This window comes from Mus musculus, chromosome 6 (genome assembly GCF_000001635.26).
Source record: "Mus musculus strain C57BL/6J chromosome 6, GRCm38.p6 C57BL/6J".
Classification (NCBI taxonomy): Eukaryota; Metazoa; Chordata; class Mammalia; order Rodentia; family Muridae; genus Mus; species Mus musculus.
Genome location: NC_000072.6, coordinates 42621278 through 42645269, shown reverse-complemented (window position 1 = coordinate 42645269; position 23992 = coordinate 42621278). Strand labels below are relative to the sequence as shown.

At 42.5% G+C, this 23992-nt stretch overlaps 1 protein-coding gene across 1 annotated transcript; it reads left to right on the top strand.

Moving 5' to 3' along the window:
* Nucleotides 1–228: 228 nt before the first annotated feature.
* Nucleotides 229–22227, top strand: Tcaf2 (TRPM8 channel-associated factor 2). Its single transcript, NM_146174.1, has 8 exons — nucleotides 229–390; nucleotides 2165–2801; nucleotides 14875–15869; nucleotides 16151–16248; nucleotides 17138–17351; nucleotides 17757–17996; nucleotides 18816–19153; nucleotides 20655–22227. Exons 2-8 carry the CDS (start codon nucleotides 2179–2181, stop codon nucleotides 20904–20906), a joined length of 2760 nt encoding a protein of 919 aa, NP_666286.1. The 5' UTR covers nucleotides 229–390; nucleotides 2165–2178; the 3' UTR covers nucleotides 20907–22227.
* The last annotated feature ends 1765 nt before the right edge of the window (nucleotides 22228–23992 follow it).

Here is a 23992-nt window from a genome sequence, read left to right as displayed (position 1 = left end):
GTAGCTCATCCAATAGGACAGCCTCGCCTATAACTAACCCTGCCCCGGGATAGCCACGCCCTGGAAAAGATCCGCCCCTGGGAAGCTCCGCCCTCGAGACTCAAATCGGCCCTCAAGAAAGTCTTTCATTTGGGCAGCGGGCTTTCCTATAGCCCCGCCTTCCGCAGCCCCGCCTCTAGAGGCCCCGCCCATGGAAGACCCTTATTCATACTGCAGTCCATTCCTCTGCAGCGACAGTCAGCCGGCAGCAACCTCTGTGGTCTGAATTTTCTGTCCTGGTTTGTTCCGGTGTGGGGCTGAGTGTCCGAGCACTAAGACGACGCTGGGAGGAAATCCTTAAAGTGCCAGAAGGCTACTGGACGCCGTTCCCAACAGTGTATCTGCTCACAGGTATGTTTTTCTTTTAGTTTTATTGGCCTGGAACAGTTTTCTAGTTAACTCAGAACTCCTTTATCTTTGCTCTCTGAACTTGAGTCACGAATTTGAAAAAGGTGTGTGCTCGCGCGTGTAAGCACATTTAGTTTCAGAGTGCTGGGACTGTTTTTGTTTGTTGCTCTTCCTGCCAAACTTGGGAAAAATCAGAGGACTTTCTTTTCAAACAAACTTCATGAGACGTTGAACTTGGAATTCCTGATCTACCTGCTGTCTTTTCCACCCCTAAGCAGATTTCCCACAGTTCACTTTCCTGGAACAGTGCTATGAAGTGGGGGGGGTGAGGCACATAGAGACATGCCAACACCAGTGAACATTTTACCTCACAGAGGAGTGGCTGAAAAGTGACAGGGTTCTTCTATACAGTTCTTAGTCAAGGATATGGAAGGTGGAGATGCATTCCTCAGATTCAGGCCAGGTCATGGCCATGAGCTAAATGGACTGGACTACGCGGATAGATGAAAGGAGATGGGCAACATGAGTTGTTTAACATTTTGTATGAACAGGATGAACAAAGGAGACAGGAGGAACAAGGGAGTCTACCTGAAATCCCAAGTGAAGAACATGGGGAGAAACAAAAAAATGGAAGGAGAGAACTCAACAAGGGGGAGTGTCAGCTGTCTAGATCTGTCTGCTACATAGCTCAACTCTTCCAGGGACCCTCCTAGGACGCACCTCAGAGAGGCCCTGGGCAAGTACCCATGGCTCCCCCCAGTACCTGAAAATTTTCTTAGGATGTCAGCTCACAGCCATTGAAAGGGTGCCCTGTCAATCATGTGAGCGAAGGTGGAGGAGGTCCCCTACGGTGAGCTACTCAGATGTGGGAATAGCGAAGTCTTGTGGATCACCAGCCACACTCCGCACTCAAGGAAAGGAGACAGGGAAGAAAGAGAGAGGCACTCACATTGCGCACTGTACCTATAGCACTTATAGTCTAATCTGTAAAACAATGGTCCTCGGACCTCTGTGATTGGTCTAGAGAGAGAGTCTGAAGTGGCTACTAGGGTAAGCTCAGCTCTCAGCATACCCAGCTTCCAAAAAATTTGAAAAGAACTTTCCCAGGCAGTCAAAATGGGTGGCATGGGGGGTTTCCACTAAGGCAGCTTTGATCATTTGGAAGCTGTTTCCAACAAGGTAAGCAAAGCTGTCAGAAATGATGCACTTTCTGAAAGGTCATGCGATCCCAACTAACGCAGTTTATAACAGGTCATTGTGGCCCTTTTGTCTGAAAGAATAAAACAAACACCAAGTCAGTCCCTGCATTTGATTCATCAGATCCTATGGGAAGCTGCACCTCCTTATCTACCCCAGGACTTGTTCCTCTCTGCCGTTCACTCTGCTGCTGCCCTGGTGTACCTCTTACCAAACTGATCCTCCCACACCATTTCAGGTTTCAGCTTTCTGTTCCTATTCCTACCAGGTCTTTCCTGTCATGCATTCTAAAGCAGTCTTCCTGTCCATAGTTCATCAATAGATAGCAACTGGGGATTGCTGCAGTTGTATTTATTTATTTATTTATTTATTTATTTATTTATAAGCCTACTTATTTAATTGTCTTTACTCTTCTTATAGTTTTGAGTCATAAAAGTGGAATCCTTGTCTGTTTGCGCTTCACTTCATCCTCAAAAGGAGAAACTAATCTATCTTCTGGACCAAAAACATTTAGTTAATTGCCTTCCTTACTGCTTCCTCATTCTGGTTTGACCAACCTGAGTCTCTGCTTCCTTTGTAGCAACGGGCAGAACCATGGCAACAACTCCCGATGCTGCTTTTGAGGCCCTCATGAATGGAGTGACCAGCTGGGATCTCCCTAAAGAATTCACTCCCAGTGAACTCCTTCTTATTGGGGAGGCAGCCTTCCCAGTGATGGTGAATGACAAGGGCCAGGTGCTCATTGCTGTTTCTTTCTATGGCCAAGGCCGCCTGGTGGTCGTATCCCATGAGAGCTACCTGATGCATGCTGGCTTGGCTCCTTTTCTTCTCAATGCAGTGAGCTGGCTCTGCCCCTCCCCAGGGACTCCCATTGAAGTGCATTCTTCCTTAGCATCACTAGTTAACATCCTACGTGGCTCTGGGATAAATGCCTTGGTTCAGCCTGAGCCTGGAGAGGCTCTGGGAGTTTATTGCATTGATGCCTACAACGACACCTTGACCAAGAAGCTGGTCCAGTTTGTGAAGCGTGGTGGAGGCTTGCTCATTGGAGGTCAGGCCTGGAATTGGGCCAGTCAGCATGGCAGTGACAAGGTGCTATTCAGTTTCCCTGGGAACAAGGTGACAAGTGTGGCTGGAGTCTACTTCACAGATGTCTATGGAGATATAAACCGGTTCAAAGTCTCTAAGAAGATACCCAAGATCCCACTGTATATCAGGTGAGTGTTCCATTCTAACCATTTATAGATTCTAACTCTTTTTAAAGAGTGCTGATATCCTGTCTTCACTTAGTTTCAATTTCAATGTAAATGATCGTTTTAACCGTCTTCTAACCACTGCAAAGCAAAAACATGATCACTAAAATGGTCACTAAAGTACATCAAGGCCCAAGAAAATCTTGTTCTCCTGGTCACTCCCTGCCTTGAAAAAGCAGTCATCCACTTAAGAGAAAACCTCCATCTGTCTGCCATTTTGTTTCCACATACCTGAAACTTACAGGGCTTATCAGTGCCCTAAATAAATCAGAAAACACTGGTGTATCTATGTGAACATTTGCAATTGGGCCCAGCCCCATGCTGGGCACTGGGAATATAGAAGAAATGAAAATGATGTGTGCTACCATGAAGCCTACGTATTAGTGGGGAAATCAGCTGGTTAAGCAAATTGATAGATAACACCGTCAGATGTTGATAAGAGCCACAAGAGGAGAGAGAGGAAAGATGTGAGTTATCAGGTCAAGGGGGAGAGTAGCTGCTGCTTAACCCCTTCATGGAAGGCATAGAAATTAAGTTGTAGCAAATGCAACCCAGAAGATGGCAGAATATAGACAATGGCCATGAGTGCAAATGAACAGCTTGGAAAGTAGCATTTGAAAAGACACGGGGATGGGCTGTGCTAACAACTCAGAGGAGCAGAACAAAAACCTTAAAAAACAGAAGCCCGCTTTGCAGATTCCAGAAACATGGAGGAAGCCAGAGTTGTTGGAGATGGGTGAGTGAAGGTGGCCCTGCCAGGAGTGAGCACAAAGACCAATTGTACTTTTTCCCTAAGAGTTTCCCACAGTGGATTAACAGTTTCTGACTTTCTGTTTCGCATGAAGCATGACACCCAGGTACCCAGTCCAGGATATTGGCAGTGTCTCCATGATGTTCCTATTTCCACTGAGAATTGTTAATTTTACCCATTGTTACAAGATGGCTAGCCCTGCTCCAGGCTCTATAATTACACCCAGTCAATGATTGCTAGAGCAGACACATTAGTTGAGTCTATCTTTAAAAAAAAAAAAACTAGAAAATAATCTATTTTCTTGTAATCTGATCATCAAATGAATCTCCTTTGACATTTTAGTGATCAAAACTTAATCAAGCAATCCAAGTTTAAGGACCAAAGGGGGTCTGAGGATATTTATGAATGGTCATCATCTCTGAAGAACTTAAAATCGTGCTACAAAAAAAAAAAAAAGAAAGAAAGAAAGGAAGGAAGGAAGGAAGGAAGAAAGAAAGAAAGAAAGAAAGAAAGAAAGAAAGAGAGAGAGAGGAAGGAGGGATGGAGGGAGAGAGAGAGAGAGAGAGAGAGAGAGAGAGAGAAAGAAAGAAAGAAAGAAAGAAAGAAAGAAACAAAGTAAGAAAGAAAGAAAGAAAGAAAGAAAGAAAGAAAGAAAGAATGAAAGAAAGAAAAGAAGGAAGAAAGAAAGAAAGAAAGAGAAAAAAGAAAGGGAAAGCTAGTGAGCAGTTAGTAGTTCCCCGCAACCCTCAGCCCCAGGGAATGTGCCTGAGGTTTTTTCCTTACAGAGAGGGTTGTGAATAGGCACATAGAGTTGGACGTGATTTGCTCTAAGCTGGCTTTAACTCTATAGCCAACTGACAAGCTCAGGCCTGTGAGCCAGCCCCCCTGTTTTTGTAAATAGTGTTTTACTGGCACACAGCCATGATATGATCACTTATTGTCAAATTGCTTGTGGCTGCTTCCAAGTCTCAGCAGTCCCTTCAGCAGAATCCATGAACCCCAAAAGTATTGATCTGGCCCTTTAAGAAGTATGCCAGACATTGAAACTCAGATACATCTTTGCCTTAGTTGCCTGGAAGAACTCTTCTTTCAACAAAGGAAACCTGTTTCTCGTCATCTCCACCTACGTGTTCCACCTCTGCTACTAAATCTGAAATTCCCTGGGTTGTCACGTTTCATTTTCCATGGAACTTCAAGAATACACAGAAGTAGAAAGAACAATACGATATTGTCTGGGCAGTTGTGACGCAACACGTCGAACAGTCAACTCATGGGTCAGTCTTGTTCACCTACAGAAGGAAATAAGTCAGTGGAAGAAAATGGAAGAACAGATGCAGGTCCAGCTCAAAAGAGTGAGAGTAGACTTTATTGGTCTGAGAGGTTGTTTCTCCCAGGTCCTGGGGCTCAGTCTAGGAAGGTCCAGGAGAACTTGCCCTGCAGTATGAGAGTCAGCTTCACCACTAGAGAGTTCGAAGGGCTAGGGGCCAGTTCCAGCAGGCTTGTAATCAGCTATGTGTGATAAGCCACGTTGCCTGTTTTTGCCTCCTCCCAGGTCCAGGCTCTCAAATTTCGTGGACACCAGGTTTCTTGCAGCCTGTTTTATGGCCATGGTTTGAGGGTTTGGTGGTTTTCCTTTCATCTACAGCATCACCTCTGATTATTTTAAAACAATAGCGCTGGTACATTCCATCTGCATTGCTATAGGCAAACTCTAAAGACACAAACTCTTGAAAACATAACCACAGGGGTGTCACCAAGACTTTGTACAGTCAATGACAGGCTTCCGTACAGTTTGCTGTGAGAGGTTCCAAGCCACTCAAGTATGTTTTCTGTCTCAGAGCTGGTGTCCATGATTTCTAGATGGATTCTGTTCCTTTTGTGGGACATGTTTATTGGTACTAAGTTGATCAGCATCTATAAACCTCCCAAGTAATCAAAACTAACGAGTATTTCCCTGCCTTAGGATCAATATGTACACCAAAGAGCTCACACTGATACATCTCATTTGAATTCAGGACAGCAGGGATTTTATTGAATCTCCACATTCTCCTGTTGAGATCTGTTTCTTTTTCGCCTCCCATTTTGTAAGACACCATCACAATGAACTACTTGCTTTACCATAATATACACCCAACAGTTGCAAAATTCAAATGACAATTCTATCAACAGCAAGATGATGTGGGATCGATGAGTGACAGGAACATTTCAAGTAGTATTTGCTAGCATTGCCAAGTTTGGGTTGGGTTTCCTAAGAAAAGAGATGGGTAGATGAATTCCCCTTTGCAGGTTGGGTTTCTCAGGAATCTGAGTCTGACAGGAATTGGTGTGCGAAGTTCCTTTAAAAACTTCTGTCAGTGGGGAAAAAGAGGAACGATGGAGCAGGAGAAGGTACTCAAACAGCAGCAAACATTTCTTAGTAATTAACCATGGCAACAACTATTTTCTGTGCCTCTCATCCTCACAGCAAATTTCCTAGGGTTATGTTAAATTAGGTTAGTGTCTTTTGATGCCCTTTAGAATTGTTCCCCTTTTTGTGCTCATAGTACCGTGTAATTGGAAATTTCTGGTAACTTGTTTATTTGCCTTTGCTATTTAACTTTTTAGAACTGTGCCACACACACACATACACACACACACACACACACACACATATATATATATATATATATTTCTCTTTCTTTAAGAAAGTAGTGGCACACTCCATTTTCTCCACTTCATTTTTTCATTGAATAGGATTCTATATTATCAGGCTGGGTATGTCTACAGAACAGAACACCAAGACACCTTGCATGTTCTATTGTGCTTCCATATGTGGATATCACATACTCTATTCTTAAGTTCTTTGATGACAGACATTTGAATTTCTAGTGTGAATTTTTATTTTTCTGGTATTTTTACAGACAGACTGCAGTGAATACCCTGAGAGAGGTATCTTTGTAACCTCGCTGTGTCCATGGAATTGGGATGGCTCTTTGATGGGGGTGTGAATGTATAATTTGGCTAGCATTGCCATGCTACCCCTATTACAAGTTGGGTTCCTAAGAAACCAATTCAGAGACAGAGATGGTGTTCTGGAACCTCATTAAGATGCATTCTCAATGCAGAAAAAGAAAAAAAGATGGAGTAGGGATAGAAGATAAACTCTGAGGCAAATATTTAGAACATATTTCTTAGCGATAGTGACACTACTAAGTGAAACACAGTAAGACACTTATTGTATGCAATAGTAAACTCTTAAATAATATTTGATATATACTATAGTTATTGAGTGAATATTATGTGACCAATAAAAATCATATGTTCAGCGCTTTTAAAAGGAAAGCAGAATGCTCATGATAAGTCAACAATATTAAGACACATAAATGTGTAAAAATTATGTATAACTCATGAAAATAGTACTCATGCAGGTAGAAATATGAAAATAGAGTATCATGAAATTAGAATAACGAAACAGTGTGATAATGGGTTGTTTATAACTGGAGTGAGCTAATAATATAGCTCACTCCAGTTATAAACTATATTTTCACCTATAAACATTTAAGCCTTCACCAACTATATTTTCACCTATAAACATTTAAGCCTTCACCAAATTTTGTATAATTACATTAAAAATACATCTTAAATAACTTTATCTTGTTAAAGCCCTTAACAGATGGAAAATGCTTCTTGATCATAGTAAGATGCCATCCTTTTCCTGATATCATGTTGTTATTTTAGTATGAAATGGCCCTCACAGATGCATGCATTGATGGTCTGGGGTTTTAGCTTGTGGGAGCTCTGACCTCACCAGTAGGATAATCGGTTGATGGATTCATAATTTGATGGCATTTTGGGGAGGCTATAGAAACTAGAGCATGGACCACAGCCAGTAGAACACTGAGACATTCCCTAGGAGGGTGGAACTTGTTCCCTGCCCTGTTCTTTCTTTCTTTGTCTACTTTCTGCTTCCAGGCATCCCTGAGTTGAGCAGGCTTGTTTCACAACAAGCTTTGGGCTGAGATGTTCTGCCTCAGCACAGCCCCAAAACAATGGATCCAGCTGACCTGAGCTGAAATGAACTTTCCTCTTTAAAATTATTTTCTTTAGACATTTTGTCACAATGACAAAATATAGCTAACACAATTTATGTTGATTTTTATTTTTTATTAGACATTTTCTTTATTTACATTTCAAATGTTATCTCTTTTCCTGGTTTCCCCTCTGAAAACCCTCTATCCCGCCACACCACCCCCCACTTCCAGCTCCCAGCTCACCAACCCACCCACTTCTGCTTCCCTGTCCTGGCATTCCCCTACACTGGGGCATAGAGCCTTCACAGGACCAAGGTCCTCTTCTCTCATTGATGTCCTACAAAGTCCATTCTTTGCTACATATGCGGCTGGAATGAAAAATCCATATGATTTTTATTTTTTAACTTGTTCTATCTTACTATGTGTGCATACATATGTATGGAGGACAATATGAAGCCATGCTGTGTATACATGTGTTATATACAAATGGTATGCTTAAGTAAAAGAATAAATTGGTATATTCTTTACCTCACATATTTATCACTGCTCATAGTAAAGACATGACAATGTCCTCTTAGCAATTTTGAAATACACAGAAGTATATATAATCATTATCTTGGCATGTGATAAACCATAACACCGACTCTGCCTGTCCAACCTGAACTTTTACTTTCCAGCTAATGAGGATTTGATTAAATAATTTTAGGACAGTTCAAAGCGACATTTGAAAACACTAATTTGCAAAAAAGTGCAAGTTGCCAAACAATCCAAAAAAGTTATAATTTCTGTTAATATAAAATCCATCGATTTTACATAAATGCATATTTACATATATCCATAAAATGTTTGAATTTGAATTAAAAACATTAAAATATAGATGAATACATTTTTAATTAATTTAATTCCAATATATTAGCAAATACTTTTAGAAGTAAAAAATGATATTAGGTATTGTTTTATAATTTTAGAGAAAAAATGAAAGTGAAACACGTTTTTAATAAATTTAGGTAATCAGTAGCAATCAGTAGATCTCAGTCAACTTTCTTGTGCAAGCAAAAATAAATTCCCCTTAACAAACCACTTTATGTATATGTCATTTTCCAATTAAAGATCAGTGAGTATTACGACACTTTTAGTTTTAGACTCTGGGCTTCCATAATTTTATTCTGTGATGTGAAGGCTACATTTGCAGATATGTTACTATCTAGCTATTAATCTGTTGATGGTATTTCTGCCATAGGCAAGAAAGACTTAACTAAAGACACGGGGCTTCAGGCAGACAGGCTTGGAGCTGAGTCCCAGTGTCTTACTTTGCTTTGCTTTGAGTTCATGAGCAAGTTACTTGACTTCATCAAGCACCATTCCTGCTGACTGATGCCAAAGCGATGACAGGAATAACAAAACATCAGTGAGTTTAGTTTTCCTTTTCTCCAGTATACAGTACCTCTTACTTAGTTCACACATAGTTTGGTGAATGTTTGTTAAATTCTACACATTATTCTCTGCAATGTTATTTAAACTTTGACAGAGATGACTGCTATGAAAACAATTTTTCACATTGCTTGCTTTTATTGCTTGCAAAAGACAAAGGAAAAAGCAATGTGACATGAAGGTACTGAACTCACAAAGTGTTCATCTACATGCATCTTTCATCACTGTGCATCCAATTGTGGGAGTCGTTACACACTCCTACTTTACATTCTGTTTTTAAATATTTTGATGTTTAAAAAGAATCCCCTTAATGAGAATTTTCAGTCACAATATAAGGTCCTAAGTTTCCATAAGTACTTAATTATTTCCTTTTGTTAAATATGCAGAATTTTACAGTTTCGTACTTTGAGAGAGAAAAAAAGACACTCTAATCGTTCCATGACACAATTGATATCTTTAAAATAATTTGGCACTCTCTAGCTATGCAAATACCACAACACATGACGTTAAATGTCTTGAAATTAAGATATCTAAGTATTTGGGAATCTGGTTATTCAAAAGAAACCTAAGCAATTAATATCGAAGACTTGACTTTCAAGTTGCCTTTTCTATCATAGGTTGCTCATCCCTTATGATGCAAATTCTTCTTATACAAATTCAACGCCACCACCCAGATCACAGGAACCCTCTCCCAGCTCCACTTAAACATTTATCTTAGAGTTTCACTTTATCGTACTTCTCCACTTCCTGGGCACATCACCTAGTACCATCTCCATGTTATTCATCGGGTCACTTGCTAATGTCTCTAGCCTTCCAGATTGTACACCTTGGACAATGTCTGTATGATATCTATCCAGTTTACTGTTTCATTTTGGTACCTCCTTGGAGTCTTGGTTTTGTTTGTTCTGCCCGCTGAAAATGAAAAGGCATGAAGAATATCTAGGGTGACAGATAGCAACAGGAAAAATCTCAAACTGCACACAGAATCATCTGGAAAAGGAAGATGTTTTAGGGATGAAAATACACACGCATACACAGAAATATCCTGAAAGAAAGAAACCCCTGCAAAGGGGAGCAGGGAGGCCTCTCCTTAATGTCTGGAGTTTGTTGAAGTCTTTGAGGGATCTTCCTTCCCTAACTTAGGACTGCTCAGTTTGAAGAAAGACAGAATAGCAGATCAACCCACAGCTTTTGAGGAACACATCAGACCTCGAATCTGTTGGGCCAGTCCCTCAGCACGACCCTTACTGGTGGGAGGAAAACCCACAAGGTCTTTGTTTTAAACTGACAGGCTTTTGTCTCTGGTTAAGAGGGTGAGAATTTCAATGTCTTTCATTGAAACTGTCTTTCAATTTCATCCTGGAATTTCAATGTCTTTATCACCTAGTCCTGGCTCCTGTCCGATCTGTCTGCCTACCAGGGAAACTAACTCCTACTCTCTCAATTGTAAGTACCCACTGTGTGGGAAAAAGCCAAGGCCAACAAATATTTGTAAAGTGTATAAATTAATGAAACCCATACAAGCGATCTGTAGGTAAAAGCGATCACAGGAGAAAGGTTACCAGTTCTCGCAGCTCAGTGTCAAGACAACTCAGCATAAGGCTTCAGCCTCTAAAAGGGGAACAAAGCAAAACTGACTGCGCTTGTTTGAAAAGTGATGAAATTGAGACATGACAGGGTGTCTGCTCTTCTCTGTGCTGATAGGGAACTAAGAAGGAACACGACACATGATGCTAGTCCTTTCTGTACTGTTTTACTGATTGAATGAGTTAACTAATTTTACATTTAAAAATATTTGGTTTTTATTTAAAAGTATGTTGGTTTTAAAGTTGAAATGACAGAATTATATAAAAATGATTAAAATGGGCTCTAACTCTAACAGGATGATCTCAGAAGACATTTTGATAGTTATGAGGTATATCCTGTTTCAGTGTCTAGGGTTTTTTTGGTGCTTTTAGGTTTGATTTTGGTTTGGTTTGGTTTGGGCTTTTGGAGGGTTTTTTTTTTGGGGGGGGTTAGTTTGGTTTGGTTTGGTTTCTTCGGGTTTTTTGTTTTTTTTTTGTGGAAATATCGAGCACCTTATTCATAAATTTTCAATAAATTTGTTAGTTTTAAAAATTCAAGAAGCAAATTTGCACATATTTTATTTTTTTATTTATTTATTACGTATTTTCCTCAATTACATTTCCAATGCTATCCCAAAAGTCCCCCATACCTTCCCACCCACTTCCCTACCCACCCATTCCCATTTTTTGGCCCTGGCGTTCCCCTGTACTGGGGCATATAAAGTTTGTGTGTCCAATGGGCCTTTCTTTCCAGTGATGGCCGACTAGGCCATCTTTTGATACATATGCAGCTAGAGTCAAGAGCTCTGGGGTACTGGTTAGTTCATAATGTTGTTCCACCTATAGGGTTGCAGATCCCTTTAGCTCCTTGGGTACTTTCTCTAGCCCCTCCATTGGGAGCCCTGTGATCCATCCAATAGCTGACTGTGAGCATCCACTTCTGTGTTTGCTAGGCCCCGGCATAATCTCACAACAGACATCTCTATCTGGGTCCTTTCAGCAAAATCTTGCTAGTGTATGCAATGGTGTCAGCGTTTGGAAGCTTATTATGGGGTGGATCCCTGGATATGGCAGTCTCTAGATGGTCCATCCTTTTGTCACAGCTCCAAACTTTGTCTCTGCAACTCCTTCCATGGGTGTTTTGTTCCCAATCTAAGAAGGGTTACAGTGTCCACACTTTGGTCTTTATTCTTCTAGAGTTCCATGCGTTTAGCAAATTGTATCTTATATCTTGGGTATCTTAAGTTTTGGGCTAATATCCACTTATCAGTGAGTACATATTGTGTGAGTTCCTTTGTGATTGGGTTACCTCACTCAGGATGATGCCCTCCAGGTCCATCCATTTGCCTAGGAATTTCATAAATCCATTCTTTTTAATAGCTGAGTAGTACTCCATTGTGTAAATGTACCACATTTTCTGTATCCATTCCTCTGTTGAGGGGCATCTGTGTTCTTTCCAGCTTCTGGCTATTATAAATAAGGCTGCTATGAATATAGTGGAGCATGTGCCCTTCATACCGGTTGGGACATCTTCTTGATATATGCCCAGGAGAGGTATTGCGGGATCCTCCGGTAGTACTATGTCCAATTTTCTGAGGAACCGCCAGACTTATTTCCAGAGTGGTTGTATAAGCTTGCAATCCCACCAACAATGGAGGAGTGTTCCTCTTTCTCCACATCTTCGCCAGCATCTGCTGTCACCTGAATTTTTGATCTTAGCCATCTGACTGGTATGAGGTGGAATCTCAGGGTTGTGATTTGCATTTCCCTGATGATTAAGGATGTTGAACATTTTTTCAGGTGTTTCTTTGCCATTCGGTATTCCTCAGGTGAGAATTCTTTGTTCAGTTCTGAGCCCCATTTTTAATGGGGTTATTTGATTTTCTGGAGGGTTTCTTTGTTTTTTAATAATTAATTATTTTATCAATTTATATCCCAAATGTTGTCCCCTTCCTGGTTCCCCCTCACAGAGTTCATCCTTCCACCCCTTCACTTCTGAGAGGGTGCACTCCACTAGGTATCCCCCAACCCTAGGCCATTGTTCCTCTACAGGATTAGGTGCATCCTTTCCCACTGAGGCCAGACTAGGCAACCCTCTGCTACATATGTGCCAAGGTCCTTGGATCAGCCTGTGTATGCTCTTTGGTTTGTGGCTCAGTCTCTAGGAGTTCCCAGGGGTCCAAGATAATTAAGACTGTTGGTCTTCCTATGGGGTTGTCATCCCCTTCAGTTCCTTTAATCCTTCCCCTAACTTTTATGCTGGGGTCTCCAACTTCAGTTCAATGCTTGCCTGTAAGAATCTGCATCCATCTCAGTCAGTAGCTGGTAGAGTTTCTCAGAGGACAGCCATGCTAGGCTCCTGTCTGCAAGCACAACATAGCATTAGTAATAGTGTCAAGGATTGGTGTCTACCCATGGAATAGATCCCAAATTGGGACCATAACTGGTCTACCATTCCTTCAGTCTTTGCTCCATTTTTCTTTCTGCATTTCCTTTAGACAGGAGCAATTTTGGGTCAAATATTTTGTAGATGAGTTGATGTCCCCAACCCTCCACTGGGGATCCTGTCTAACAATTGGAGGTGATCTGTTCATGTTCCATATTCCCACTGTTGGGCATTTCATCTAAGGTCATCCACATTGAGTTCTGAGAGCCACCCCCATTCCAAGTCTCTGGGACTTTCTAGAGGTTCCCTCCACCATACACCCTCTACCCCATCACGCCCACAGCTACGTATTTCCATTTGCTCTCCTGGCCCTCTGAATTTCTCTCCTGTCTTCCCCCAAACACAGAGCGTACCTTCTATTGCCACCTCTTTCCCGTCCCCCTCCCCCTCCCCATCCTCTCTCTCACCCAGGTCACTCGCTCCCTCTGCCTCCCATGATTATTTTGCTTTCCCTTCTAAGTAGGATTTAAGCATCCTCATTTGGGCCTTCCGTCTTGCTAACTTCTTAGGATCTGTAGGATGTATCATTCCGTACTTTTTGGCTAATATCCACTCATCAGTGAGTACATACCATGCATGTCCCAGCAACTACATGGTGGCTCACAACCATCTCTAATGGGATCTGATGCCCTCTTCTGGCTCGCAGGTGTACATACAGATAAGCAGTCGTACATAAAATAAACAATTCAATGTTTTATGATTTCTGGATTTTTGCCATTTTTAAGAAGGTGACTCAGTCTCTTGGGGGGGGTCTAATTTCTACATTTCATTAAGCCTTTCCAATACTATCTAATTACTGACTTACTGTATAAGGTTAGTATATAGTAAGTCAGTAAAGATGATTTATTTAATCCATCTCCTATATATTTTTTAATTCCTGAAATACAAAAACTTATAAAAATTATTTTTATGCTGACCACATCTCAGTAAAGAGTAGTGAATACTCCTATCATAGTTAAGTAAGGATTAAAGTACTGTGTGATGTTTATGCGTGCGTGTGCGTGTGCGTGTGCATGTGTGTGTGTGCGTGTGAGAGAGAGAGAGAGAGAGAGAGAGAGAGAGAGAGAGGCAGACGTGCATGAATGTTTGTGTGGGTACACATGCATGGGTAGAGGACTTCCAGGAGTTGCTTGTTTCCTTCTATTTTGTGGATCTCAGGTATTGAACTCAGATCACCAGGCCCAGTTAAAAGAAAAGCACATTTATCCACTGAGCTATCTCACCTGCCCTAGGTGAAAATTTCTAAAAGATATATGACTATATAAATAGGTAAAGCAAAAAAAATTTTTTTTTTACTTATAACTTGTTCATTTCTGAGCAAGCCTGTGGGGAGCCTTGTGTGATATTTCTACAGTCTTACATCTGAAGACCTACTCCAGAAGAGGCATAGTAGGAGTGCTCTATCAGATTGCTGGGTTTTACAGCGTTGTTTATATGCTTTAATAATGTTTAAAACATGAACCTTGAGGCAGAATATTCACTTGGCTGACTCATCAAGAATTCTTGGAAAGACTCATTTGGAGACTGTGGGTTTTAGTGTATATGAATACGACCATTAGCTCTCTCTTCAAATCTATGAAAACCTCAAGTGTAAGAAGCACCAGCGTTTTGTTTATTGCTAAGCAAGAGCAAATATGAACAATGATATGTGATTAATTGTGAGATGGCAAGAAAAAAAACATTAGGTTGATAAGACATACGTTATTAAATTCCAAAACAGTATGGGTAAGAAACAGAAGATTGATACAAACTATGCCATTTTTCTTCACTCAGCGGGCTGTAACGAGTAGCTCCTTAGCTGAATACATCTTCATCTCTCTCATCTTCGTTCCAGGTGTTGGGAGGAGCTCAGACATGACCAGGACCAGCTTCTGGATGGAATCTCTATGTTGGATGTCAGGACTGGGGGTGTCCCCTCACAGCTGTTGGTGCATGGGTCCCTGGCCTTCCCTCTGGGGCTCGATAACTCCTTCCTTAGCTGCTTCCTAGCAGCTGCTCACTATGGCCGTGGTCGTGTGGTGTTGGCTGCACATGAGGCCATGCTCTGCGCTCCTAAGATGGAACCCTTTTTGCTCAATGCTATACGCTGGTTGTCCAGAGGTCAGGAAGATAATATTGGGGTGAACACACGTCTCAAGAATCTGAATTCCCTATTGTTGAAGCATGGCTTGAAATGCAGTCTGGAGTCCCATTTGACCGATGATATGTGTGTCTACTGCTGTGCAGCTTATAGTGACCAGGAGGCCAAGAAAATACAGGAGTTTGTAGCAGAGGGTGGAGGGTTGCTCATTGGTGGTCAGTCCTGGTGGTGGGCTTCCCAGAACCCAGGCAGCTCTGCTTTAGGTAGTTTCCCTGGGAATGTCATCCTCAATACTTTTGGCCTCAGCATTTTGCCTCGGACAGTCAGCCCAGGCTGTTTTCCTATCCTTCATATAGATATAAGAAACTATCACTTTCGAGGGGCTCTTTCTGAGTTCCAAGCTATGTTGAACCACAAGGAGGGGAACTTGGAAAAGAGGTATTCGGGAAAGTTGGGAGTAGATGGAGCAGGCTTTCTCCAGATTCCTGCACAGGGAGTTCCTGCTTACTTATCTGTGCACCGGATCCTGAGGAAGATACTGCGACAGGCAGGCCTCCCAGCTGTGAGCAAGAGTAATCCAGTGTCCAGTCACTCCTATGAGGCTGCGATACTCCAGCTAGCCACAGAGCTGGCACACTCTGGGAGTGATTGCTCCCAGATAGCACATAACCTTAGCAGTCAGACCTGCTCCTCCAATCTCTCCTCCTCAGAACACCCCATTACCGTGGAGATCAATGGAACCAATCCAGGTACGGAGTGAGCAGAGAATGCCCAGAGTATTCTTGGCCTGGGAGAAGGTGGATTTGGCTAACTTCCTTCCAGGTTCTGCTCCTCAGGAAGGGTAGCTTCATGCTTTATTAGATCTTTCCAAGACAGTGAGATCCAGGGTTGGGCTTAGTTAAGCCTGGGATGAGTGGGTCCAGGAAGTGTGGAATTCATGGAAGGAGAGTTGAATGTGTGGAAGGCTCCATGTAGAGTCAGGCTATGTAAGAACACATAACAGAACTCAGCCTCCTCTATGACTTGCCAGGTGACCGTGATGTCTGGATGAGCACTGGGCTCTACCTCCTGGAAGGACAAAGCACCGAGATCTCTGTCTCTGAACCTGCTGCCTCTGCAGGTCTGAAGGTAAGGCCAGACATCCAGAATCAGCATTGCCCCAAGCACAGCCAAGACTCTTCCACACCACACAGGCGTTCATAACGCTCCTACTGAGTTTGTCCAGCAGGAGTCCAGGGGAAAGTTATTCTGCCCCGCTTGTAGATGGAACAGCAGAAAGTCCAAGCTACTTGTGACTCAAGCTCTTTCCTAAGCCGAATTTCCATGTGTGACAATCTTACCTATTTTTATGGATAAGGAAGAGTAGTGACCTTTTATACCAGCACTCACCAGTTTTCCTGGTAGCAGAAGCCTGAGTTGCTAACCTCAAACTCTGCCTCCCGAGTGCTGAGATAAAAGGCATGCGCAACCATCACCAACTTATTAGGGGCTCTCTCTGATTTATCTACTTCAATCAGACAAAGGCAAAAAGGCAACCCCATGACTCTAGAAAGAGCAAGTAGGGTTGAGCTGGGCAGAGAGCAGAGAATGAGTTCTCTGCCTCCTTGTCTGATGCTGTAGCATCTGGATGGGCCTGTATCTGTTTACAAAGAGTAGAGTGGGATGCCATGCCTCAGTTAAATCAGAGCCATCCAGTGTATAAGTTTCATATAATGGCTCAGGATTCTGCCTGGTAATGAGACTCCATGAGGCCCTTAGCTATTATGCCTGGTGATCAGCCCACTCACTCATATCAAATGAAAATCCATTGTTGGACTGTTTTTACATCCCCCAAAATTAAATAATCATACTGTGAAGTCCAAAAGACTTTGTAGTGCTACAGTTTTGTAGAGTGTATGCATCCTTCACAAAAGTTAGAATTTTACATATAATCATCACCCTCTCCAAGCCCCTAACAAAGTCCTGCATGCTTCTTGAGTGCTGCACTTCCCTTCATGTGATGCAACTGTCTGTCCAGGTGCAGATTGGATGTCACACTGATGACCTTACCTTTGCCATAAAGCTGTTTCGAGCCCCTGTGGTAACTTACCAGTGCTGTATGAACAGAACCCAACGGTCAGTCTCCTGCCTCTGGGGTGGTCTCCTGTACATCATTGTGCCCAAAGGCTGTCAACTGGGCCCTGTGTCTGTTACCATCACGAATGCAGTGCCTGCCCCATACTACAAGCTAGGTGCGTACACTGGGCATTGGAAAAGGTTGAGCTGTGGGTGTCTTGGTGACTGTGGGGTTATTAATAACAAGGATCAGTAGAGAGAAGAAAAACAGAACTTGTCAACATGAGTCTGCAGGCAGGAGGTGGATCAGCCTGTGTCTATGGAGACTTTGGGTACAACAGAGGGGTCTATTGACATGTCCTTTACCTGCAGCCTACGGACCTGCATGATTGTAGGTTATATCAATGCTTTCTTCTCTAATTTCTCTCTCTTTCTGTCTCTGTCTTCCCAACCCTCTCCTCAAGGCAAGTTTCTCTCTGTCTCTCTCTCTCTGTCTCTCTCTGTCTCTCTCTCTGTCTCTGTCTGTCTCTCTCTCTCCTCAAACAGAAATGGGTGGCAGGTTCCATGCTATGTATTTCTAGGTAAGACATCACTGGAGGAGTGGAAGAGCTGCATCCAGAAGAACCTAGGCCCCTGGGGAGAGCTGGCCACAGACAATGTCATCCTGACAGTGCCAACTGCAAGCCTCAAGACTCTGGAGAATCCAGAGCCTCTGCTCCAACTCTGGGATGAGATGATGCAGGCTGTGGCCAGGCTGGCAAGCCAGCCCTTCCCTTTCCAAAGACCTGAGAGAATTGTCGCTGATGTGCAGCTCTCAGCCGGTGGGTGCTTCAGGGGAGTGCTCCTAGTTAGCAAAGTTCATTTGCTATTCCTTTACCTTTAGTGTGCTTTCCAAGAGTTGTAGATCATAATTATGTTATTAATGTACAAGGGGGGAGCATAAAACCATGGACCATGGTGGAAGTGGCAGAAGTTTACAAATAAAAGGCAAATCACTGACATCTTCCATGATGCAGCTGCCTAAGTCAGTAATCATGTCCAGAAACTCAGTGCCGGGAGGTGACCAGTGTCTGTGAAGATCTTTTCAAAAAGAATATTCAGATATAAGTCAGAATTGGAAAATGAAAGGGGAAGGTGAATAAAGACGTCTGTGGTAGGTACTGGTACCAAGTCCTTTGCCAAGAAGAAACATAAATGTAGGAAAATCAGAGTCCTGATTCTCATATAAGGAAGATAAATTCTTACCTGCAGAACTACTTGTATGTATGCAAATCTGGTTAGCAATGCAGATTTGAGGGGGTGGGGGGAATGAGATTACCCTAGTTTCTCTAGTCCAGACATAGGGCATTGAACAGGCAAAGAAAGTCTAGATAACAAAGCATCAAATTCCAGGAAGGACAATTATGTAAGGGATTTTCTTACCCTTTAGGGTCAGAGTGAGGACAAGGCCAAAGCTCAGTTGGGAGAATCTGAGAAGGAGTCAGTTACTAGAGGAAATCCATGTGCTTTCCAACCAGCTCAGATAGTCTGGAATCACTGGATATAGTCAGCATCGTGGGAGCACAACAGTGGAAGGGACGGAAGGAGAAAGTTGAAGCAGACCCTGCTCTCATGTTGCATCTCTTTCCTTGAATTTCCAGGCTGGATGCATTCAGGATACCCCATCATGTGCCACATGGAGTCTGTGCAAGAGCTAGTCAGTTTGGCAAACATAAGAAGTAAGGGCCTGTGGGGACCCATCCATGAGCTGGGCCACAATCAGCAGTGCAGGGGTTGGGAGTTCCCCCCACATACAACTGAGGCCACCTGCAATCTCTGGTCAGTCTATGTTCATGAGACCGTCCTGGGGATTCCCAGGGCTCAGGCCCACCCTCAACTGAAACCTGAAGAAAGAGAGAAGAGAATTAAAGAACACCTTCAGAAGGGAGCACCCCTGCAAAACTGGAATGTCTGGACAGCACTGGAGACATATCTGCAGGTACCAAGCACAAATTCAGGGAGATGATTTTGGACAGACTCCTTTATTATGCAGTAGCCTGCCTCCCTAGAGTTCTCCAATTCTTCTATGACTCCCACAAATCTGAGAACCACCACTACCACCATTTCTGGGTGTGGATCACTGGTGGTATGTCTACGATTATATACTTGTATAATCAAAATGACACCTATCTCACTCCCTGACCCATGATTTTTGGAATGATTTTGGGAAGACTCCTTAATTATGTAGTAGCCTGCCTCCCTAGAGTTCTCCAATTCCTCTATGACTCCCACAAATCTGAGACCACCACTACCACCACTTCTGGGTGTAGATCACTGGTGGTATGTCTTCGATTATATACTTGTATAATCAAAGTGACACCTGTCCCACTCCCTGACCCATGATTTTTTTGAATATACATGAAAATGGAAAGAATTCTGAGAAATTACATAGCACGTTTATCTGTGCTGTCCTGAACTTTGTTGTAAAGGGAAGGCTCTCCATCAGATATCACAGAGGGAAGGCTCTGCATCAGATATCACTGAGACTGTCACCAGTCTTGCTCTCACTGGCTTCTTCTGTCATCTCCAAATAACTGTTCAGGACTTGCCATTGTTTTGTTATCCTCATCTTTATGGGATGAGTGACTATTAACAGCTTCTTATACTGACAGGGGTATACCTACTGGGCAACTGTATTACATGTAGCTATTGTAGAAAATAAATCTACTAACAAGCTTCTTAGGCTTTGACTACTCCACTAGAAGCAAAAGCACTATTTGAATAAATAATGGCCAACCAATAAAACAATGCTGTCACAAGATTAGTTCCTTTCCCATGCATAAGCATTTCTCTCTTCCCTCTCTCAACAATGTGCTTTCAACTTACATGTCAAGTCATCAAAGCTTCTGCCCATGGAAGAGCTGGTGCACTGTCTACTGCAATCCTATGCAGAGGGACTATAAAGCTCACTTGTCACAGGGGCTCATAATTAATAAAGAATTTAACCACCACGTCCAAAAGCAAAACCCTCTTAAATGATAGATCTAGAACTGAGAATCAGGAGTTACCAGCACGCCCTGGTTTCTACTCTAATTTTTCCCTTCACGGATTTTGAAGAGTGAATGAGATATGTTCTCAGTCGATGAGTAACTCAACTCAGTCAGGCTGAAGAAAGCACTTATGGTCTGGGTAACACATTTTTAAAAATAGAGCTAGTAAGAGTAACTGTAATTTATTAACACATTTTTATACACTAGGGTTCCAGAGAACACCTTTACTAGATTGAGGGATAAAGGTTGATGGCCAAGCGCTATTGGGATCCAGTGAGATAGCATTTATATGGAGACAGGGGACCAGGGATTGGGCAAACAATGAGTTTGAAGCTGATGATAGATAGAAAGTAGTCACTGATAGGTCAGATATACCTATAACCGTGAACACGGGCATCAGTCACTTTGGCAAATTCAATACCACATTCTTCCCTTTCTTTCTCTTCCCAGCTCCAAGAGGTCTTTGGGTGGGAACCGTTCATCACCCTCTTTGCTGAATACCAAACCATTTTTTACATCCCTGAAGACAATGAGTGCAAGATGAACATATGGCTGAAGTTGTTCTCTGAAAAAGTGCAGAAGAACCTGGTTCCTTTCTTTGAAGCCTGGGGCTGGCCTATCCAGAAGGATGTGGCTGAAGACCTGGCCTGCTATCCTTCCTGGGAGGATCACCCCCTGAGGATGTACATGGGGAGCGAGTAGTAGGGGCCATGGAGCCGGCTGGGGTGGGGAAAGGGCATTGGGGTGGGGTGAAATGGGTGAGATAAGGCATAGTACTAGCTTCACGGCCTTAACTATTTTTCTCACTGTTTGACTTTAAAATATATTTTGAATGTCCCTTTCCACATCCCATCAGCACATCCCAATTTCAGGGACCATTTCCTCAGATACCACCAGTATCCCCTGGCAGATGCTTTGTACATGAAAAACATTAAGAAGATACTTGCTACATGAAAGGTCACTAAAGTCTCCTGACACAGAAGGAACAGTCAGTGCATGTCCTAAGACCTGCATACAGCGTTTTCTCTGAGTTCCATGGATAATCTTCCACCAGCTAATATCTTCTTATCATAGAGGAGAAAATGGCATGGATGTTAAACAACTTCTTTAGTCAAGACTGAGAAGAGAAAGTGTCAGATTTCACAGATGTCCATAACAGCGATAGATTGTAGATCTTATCCTCAACAGATTGATAATGTTAACCAAAATTTGCCCAAGAGATAGATGAAGGTTTGTGCTCTTTATTTGCTTTCCTATGTTCATTACTGAATTTTGACTAAATATCAAATTGAATCTCTAAATCTTTTTCGCAATTAATCTTCCCTTTACCTCAAGATTCATCTGCCTTGAGAGGAAACCAGCCTTGGAAAAATATTTAAACCAAGGAAGTTCATTTCCCAAACTGGTGGCATTCTTAATTATAATTGGAGGGGGTGACTAGGGAGCTAATTAAAGCTGGAATTAATGGGTTATCTAAGAGACCAAACCAAGTCCTAACCTTGTACACACCACTTCTCTGTAGGATGTAGAGCCCTGTGATGGTGTCTTCTCATTCCTGAGGAGAGACCCTGGCTCCGCCTCTTGTTTTTATGCTTTTGGTAAATTTTTCTGTGGCTGTAATACCCACAGATTATGCTTGTATACGTAAAAACATTTTTTTCTGCTTACAATTTTATAGTTCTGTATTTACAAATCTTATTTAGGAGAAAATATTGAAGAATAGTGATCTCAGACAAAGTCTGAAAAAGCATGAGTGGGGGAGGAGTTATGAAGTCCCATCCCTAGTTAGAGATCTGTTAGCAGTCTATGGCTGCTGGGAGGAGAGTCGGCTTTCTTCAGCTTTGTGGTCCCTAAGAGGCTACCTATGCCGTACACCAGCACACATATAGGCAGCACTATGGGCTTTGAAATGAACACATGAATTTAGGAGGGGATAGATATGTGGGGATAGGGGATGAATGAGGACATGGGAAATGGTTTTGATCAAAGCACCTTATATACATGTATAGAATTCTCAACTAATAAAAATGAAGAAAATGCTAGATATAAATCCTGCTTTTCTTGTGATTTCTCTTACACTCAACACTTTGGCTTGGTCACTTTCTGTACAGGGCACTGGTTTGCTTTCGTTAGTTCTCTTTCATGAGCGCCCTTCTTATTTTAGGTCAAAGCCTAGTCAGTTCTCCTTTGCTGTCACTATAAAGAGTCAAGTCGGTTTGGAAAGCTTTGATTCCCTCGTAGCAGAAGAGAGCACAGGATCCCAGCTTGGTAGATTGGATCCATACCTTCTAACCTCAACTGCTTCTTGTAATGGAAGGTGACTTAGGTCAAGGTGTTTAAGTATAAGTCATAGACTTTTAGTGGATAGACTGGAAGCCGTTGGTACCTATGGTATTAGGGAGAAAAGCTTGATAATATTGCTCAAGACCTTAATCATTATAGTTAAACCAGGAGACAGTTGAGGGATAGCTATTTTTTTTTTATGAAGAAAAAAGATTTTATTTTCAGCTTGTGGATCTTCAGGCTAGGGAGTCCACAAACACAAAGTGTTTATGGTATTTAGTGAGAGCCTTCTTCTTGCATGATAATACCACAGTGGACATGATGTGACAAGAAGACAGCAAGCATAGAGAGAAAGCAAAGCTGTTCCCTGGATCATGCACTGCTTCCTGAATCACTTCATTCATCTACAGAAACAGTGCCCTCATCGTCCAATCCCAAAGCCCTGCTTCCAAATCCATGAGCATATAACTTTGGAGATTTTTTTTTCTCATTTACATTTCCAATGCTATCCCAAAAGTCCCCCATATCCACCCACCCCCACTCCCCTGCCCACCCACTCCCCCTTTTTGGCCCTGGTGTTCCCCTGTACTGGGGCATATAAAGTTTGCAAGTCCAATGGGCCTCTCTTTCCAGTGATGGCCGACTAGGCCATCTTTTGATATATATGCAGCTAGAGTCAAGAGCTCCGGGGTACTGGTTAGTTCATAATGTTGTTGCACCTACAGGGTTGCAGATCTCTTTAGCTCCTTGGGTACTTTCTCTAGCTCCTCCATTGGGGGCCCTGTGCTCCAACCAATAGCTGACTATGAGCATCTACTTATGTGTCTGCTAGGCCCCGGCATAGTCTCACAAGAGACAGCTACATCTGGGTCCTTTCAATAAAATCTTGCTAGTGTATGCAATGGTATCAGCGTTTGGATGCTGATTATGGGGTGGATCCCTGGATATGGCAGTCTCTACATGGTCCATCCTTTCATCTCAGCTCCAAACTTTGTCTCTGTAACTCCTTCCATGGGTGTTTTGTTCCCAAATCTAAGGAGGGGCATAGTGCCCACACTTCAGTCTTCATTCTTCTTGAGTTTCATGTGTTTAGCAAATTATATCTTATATCTTGGGTATCCTAGGTTTGGGGCTAATATCCACTTATCAGTGAGTACATATTGTGTGAGTTTCTTTGTGAATGTGTTACCTCACTCAGGATGATGCCCTCCAGGTCCATCCATTTAGCTAGGAATTTCATAAATTCATTCTTTTTAATAGCTGAGTAGTACTCCATTGTGTAGATGTACCACATTTTCTGTATCCATTCCTCTGTTGAGGGGCATCTAGGTTCTTTCCAGCTTCTGGCTATTATAAATAAGGCTGCTATGAACATAGTGGAGCATGTGTCCTTCTTACCAGTTGGGGCATCTTCTGGATATATGCCCAGGAGAGGTATTGCTGGATCCTCCGGTAGTACTATGTCCAGTTTTCTGAGGAACCGCCAGAATGATTTCCAGAGTGGT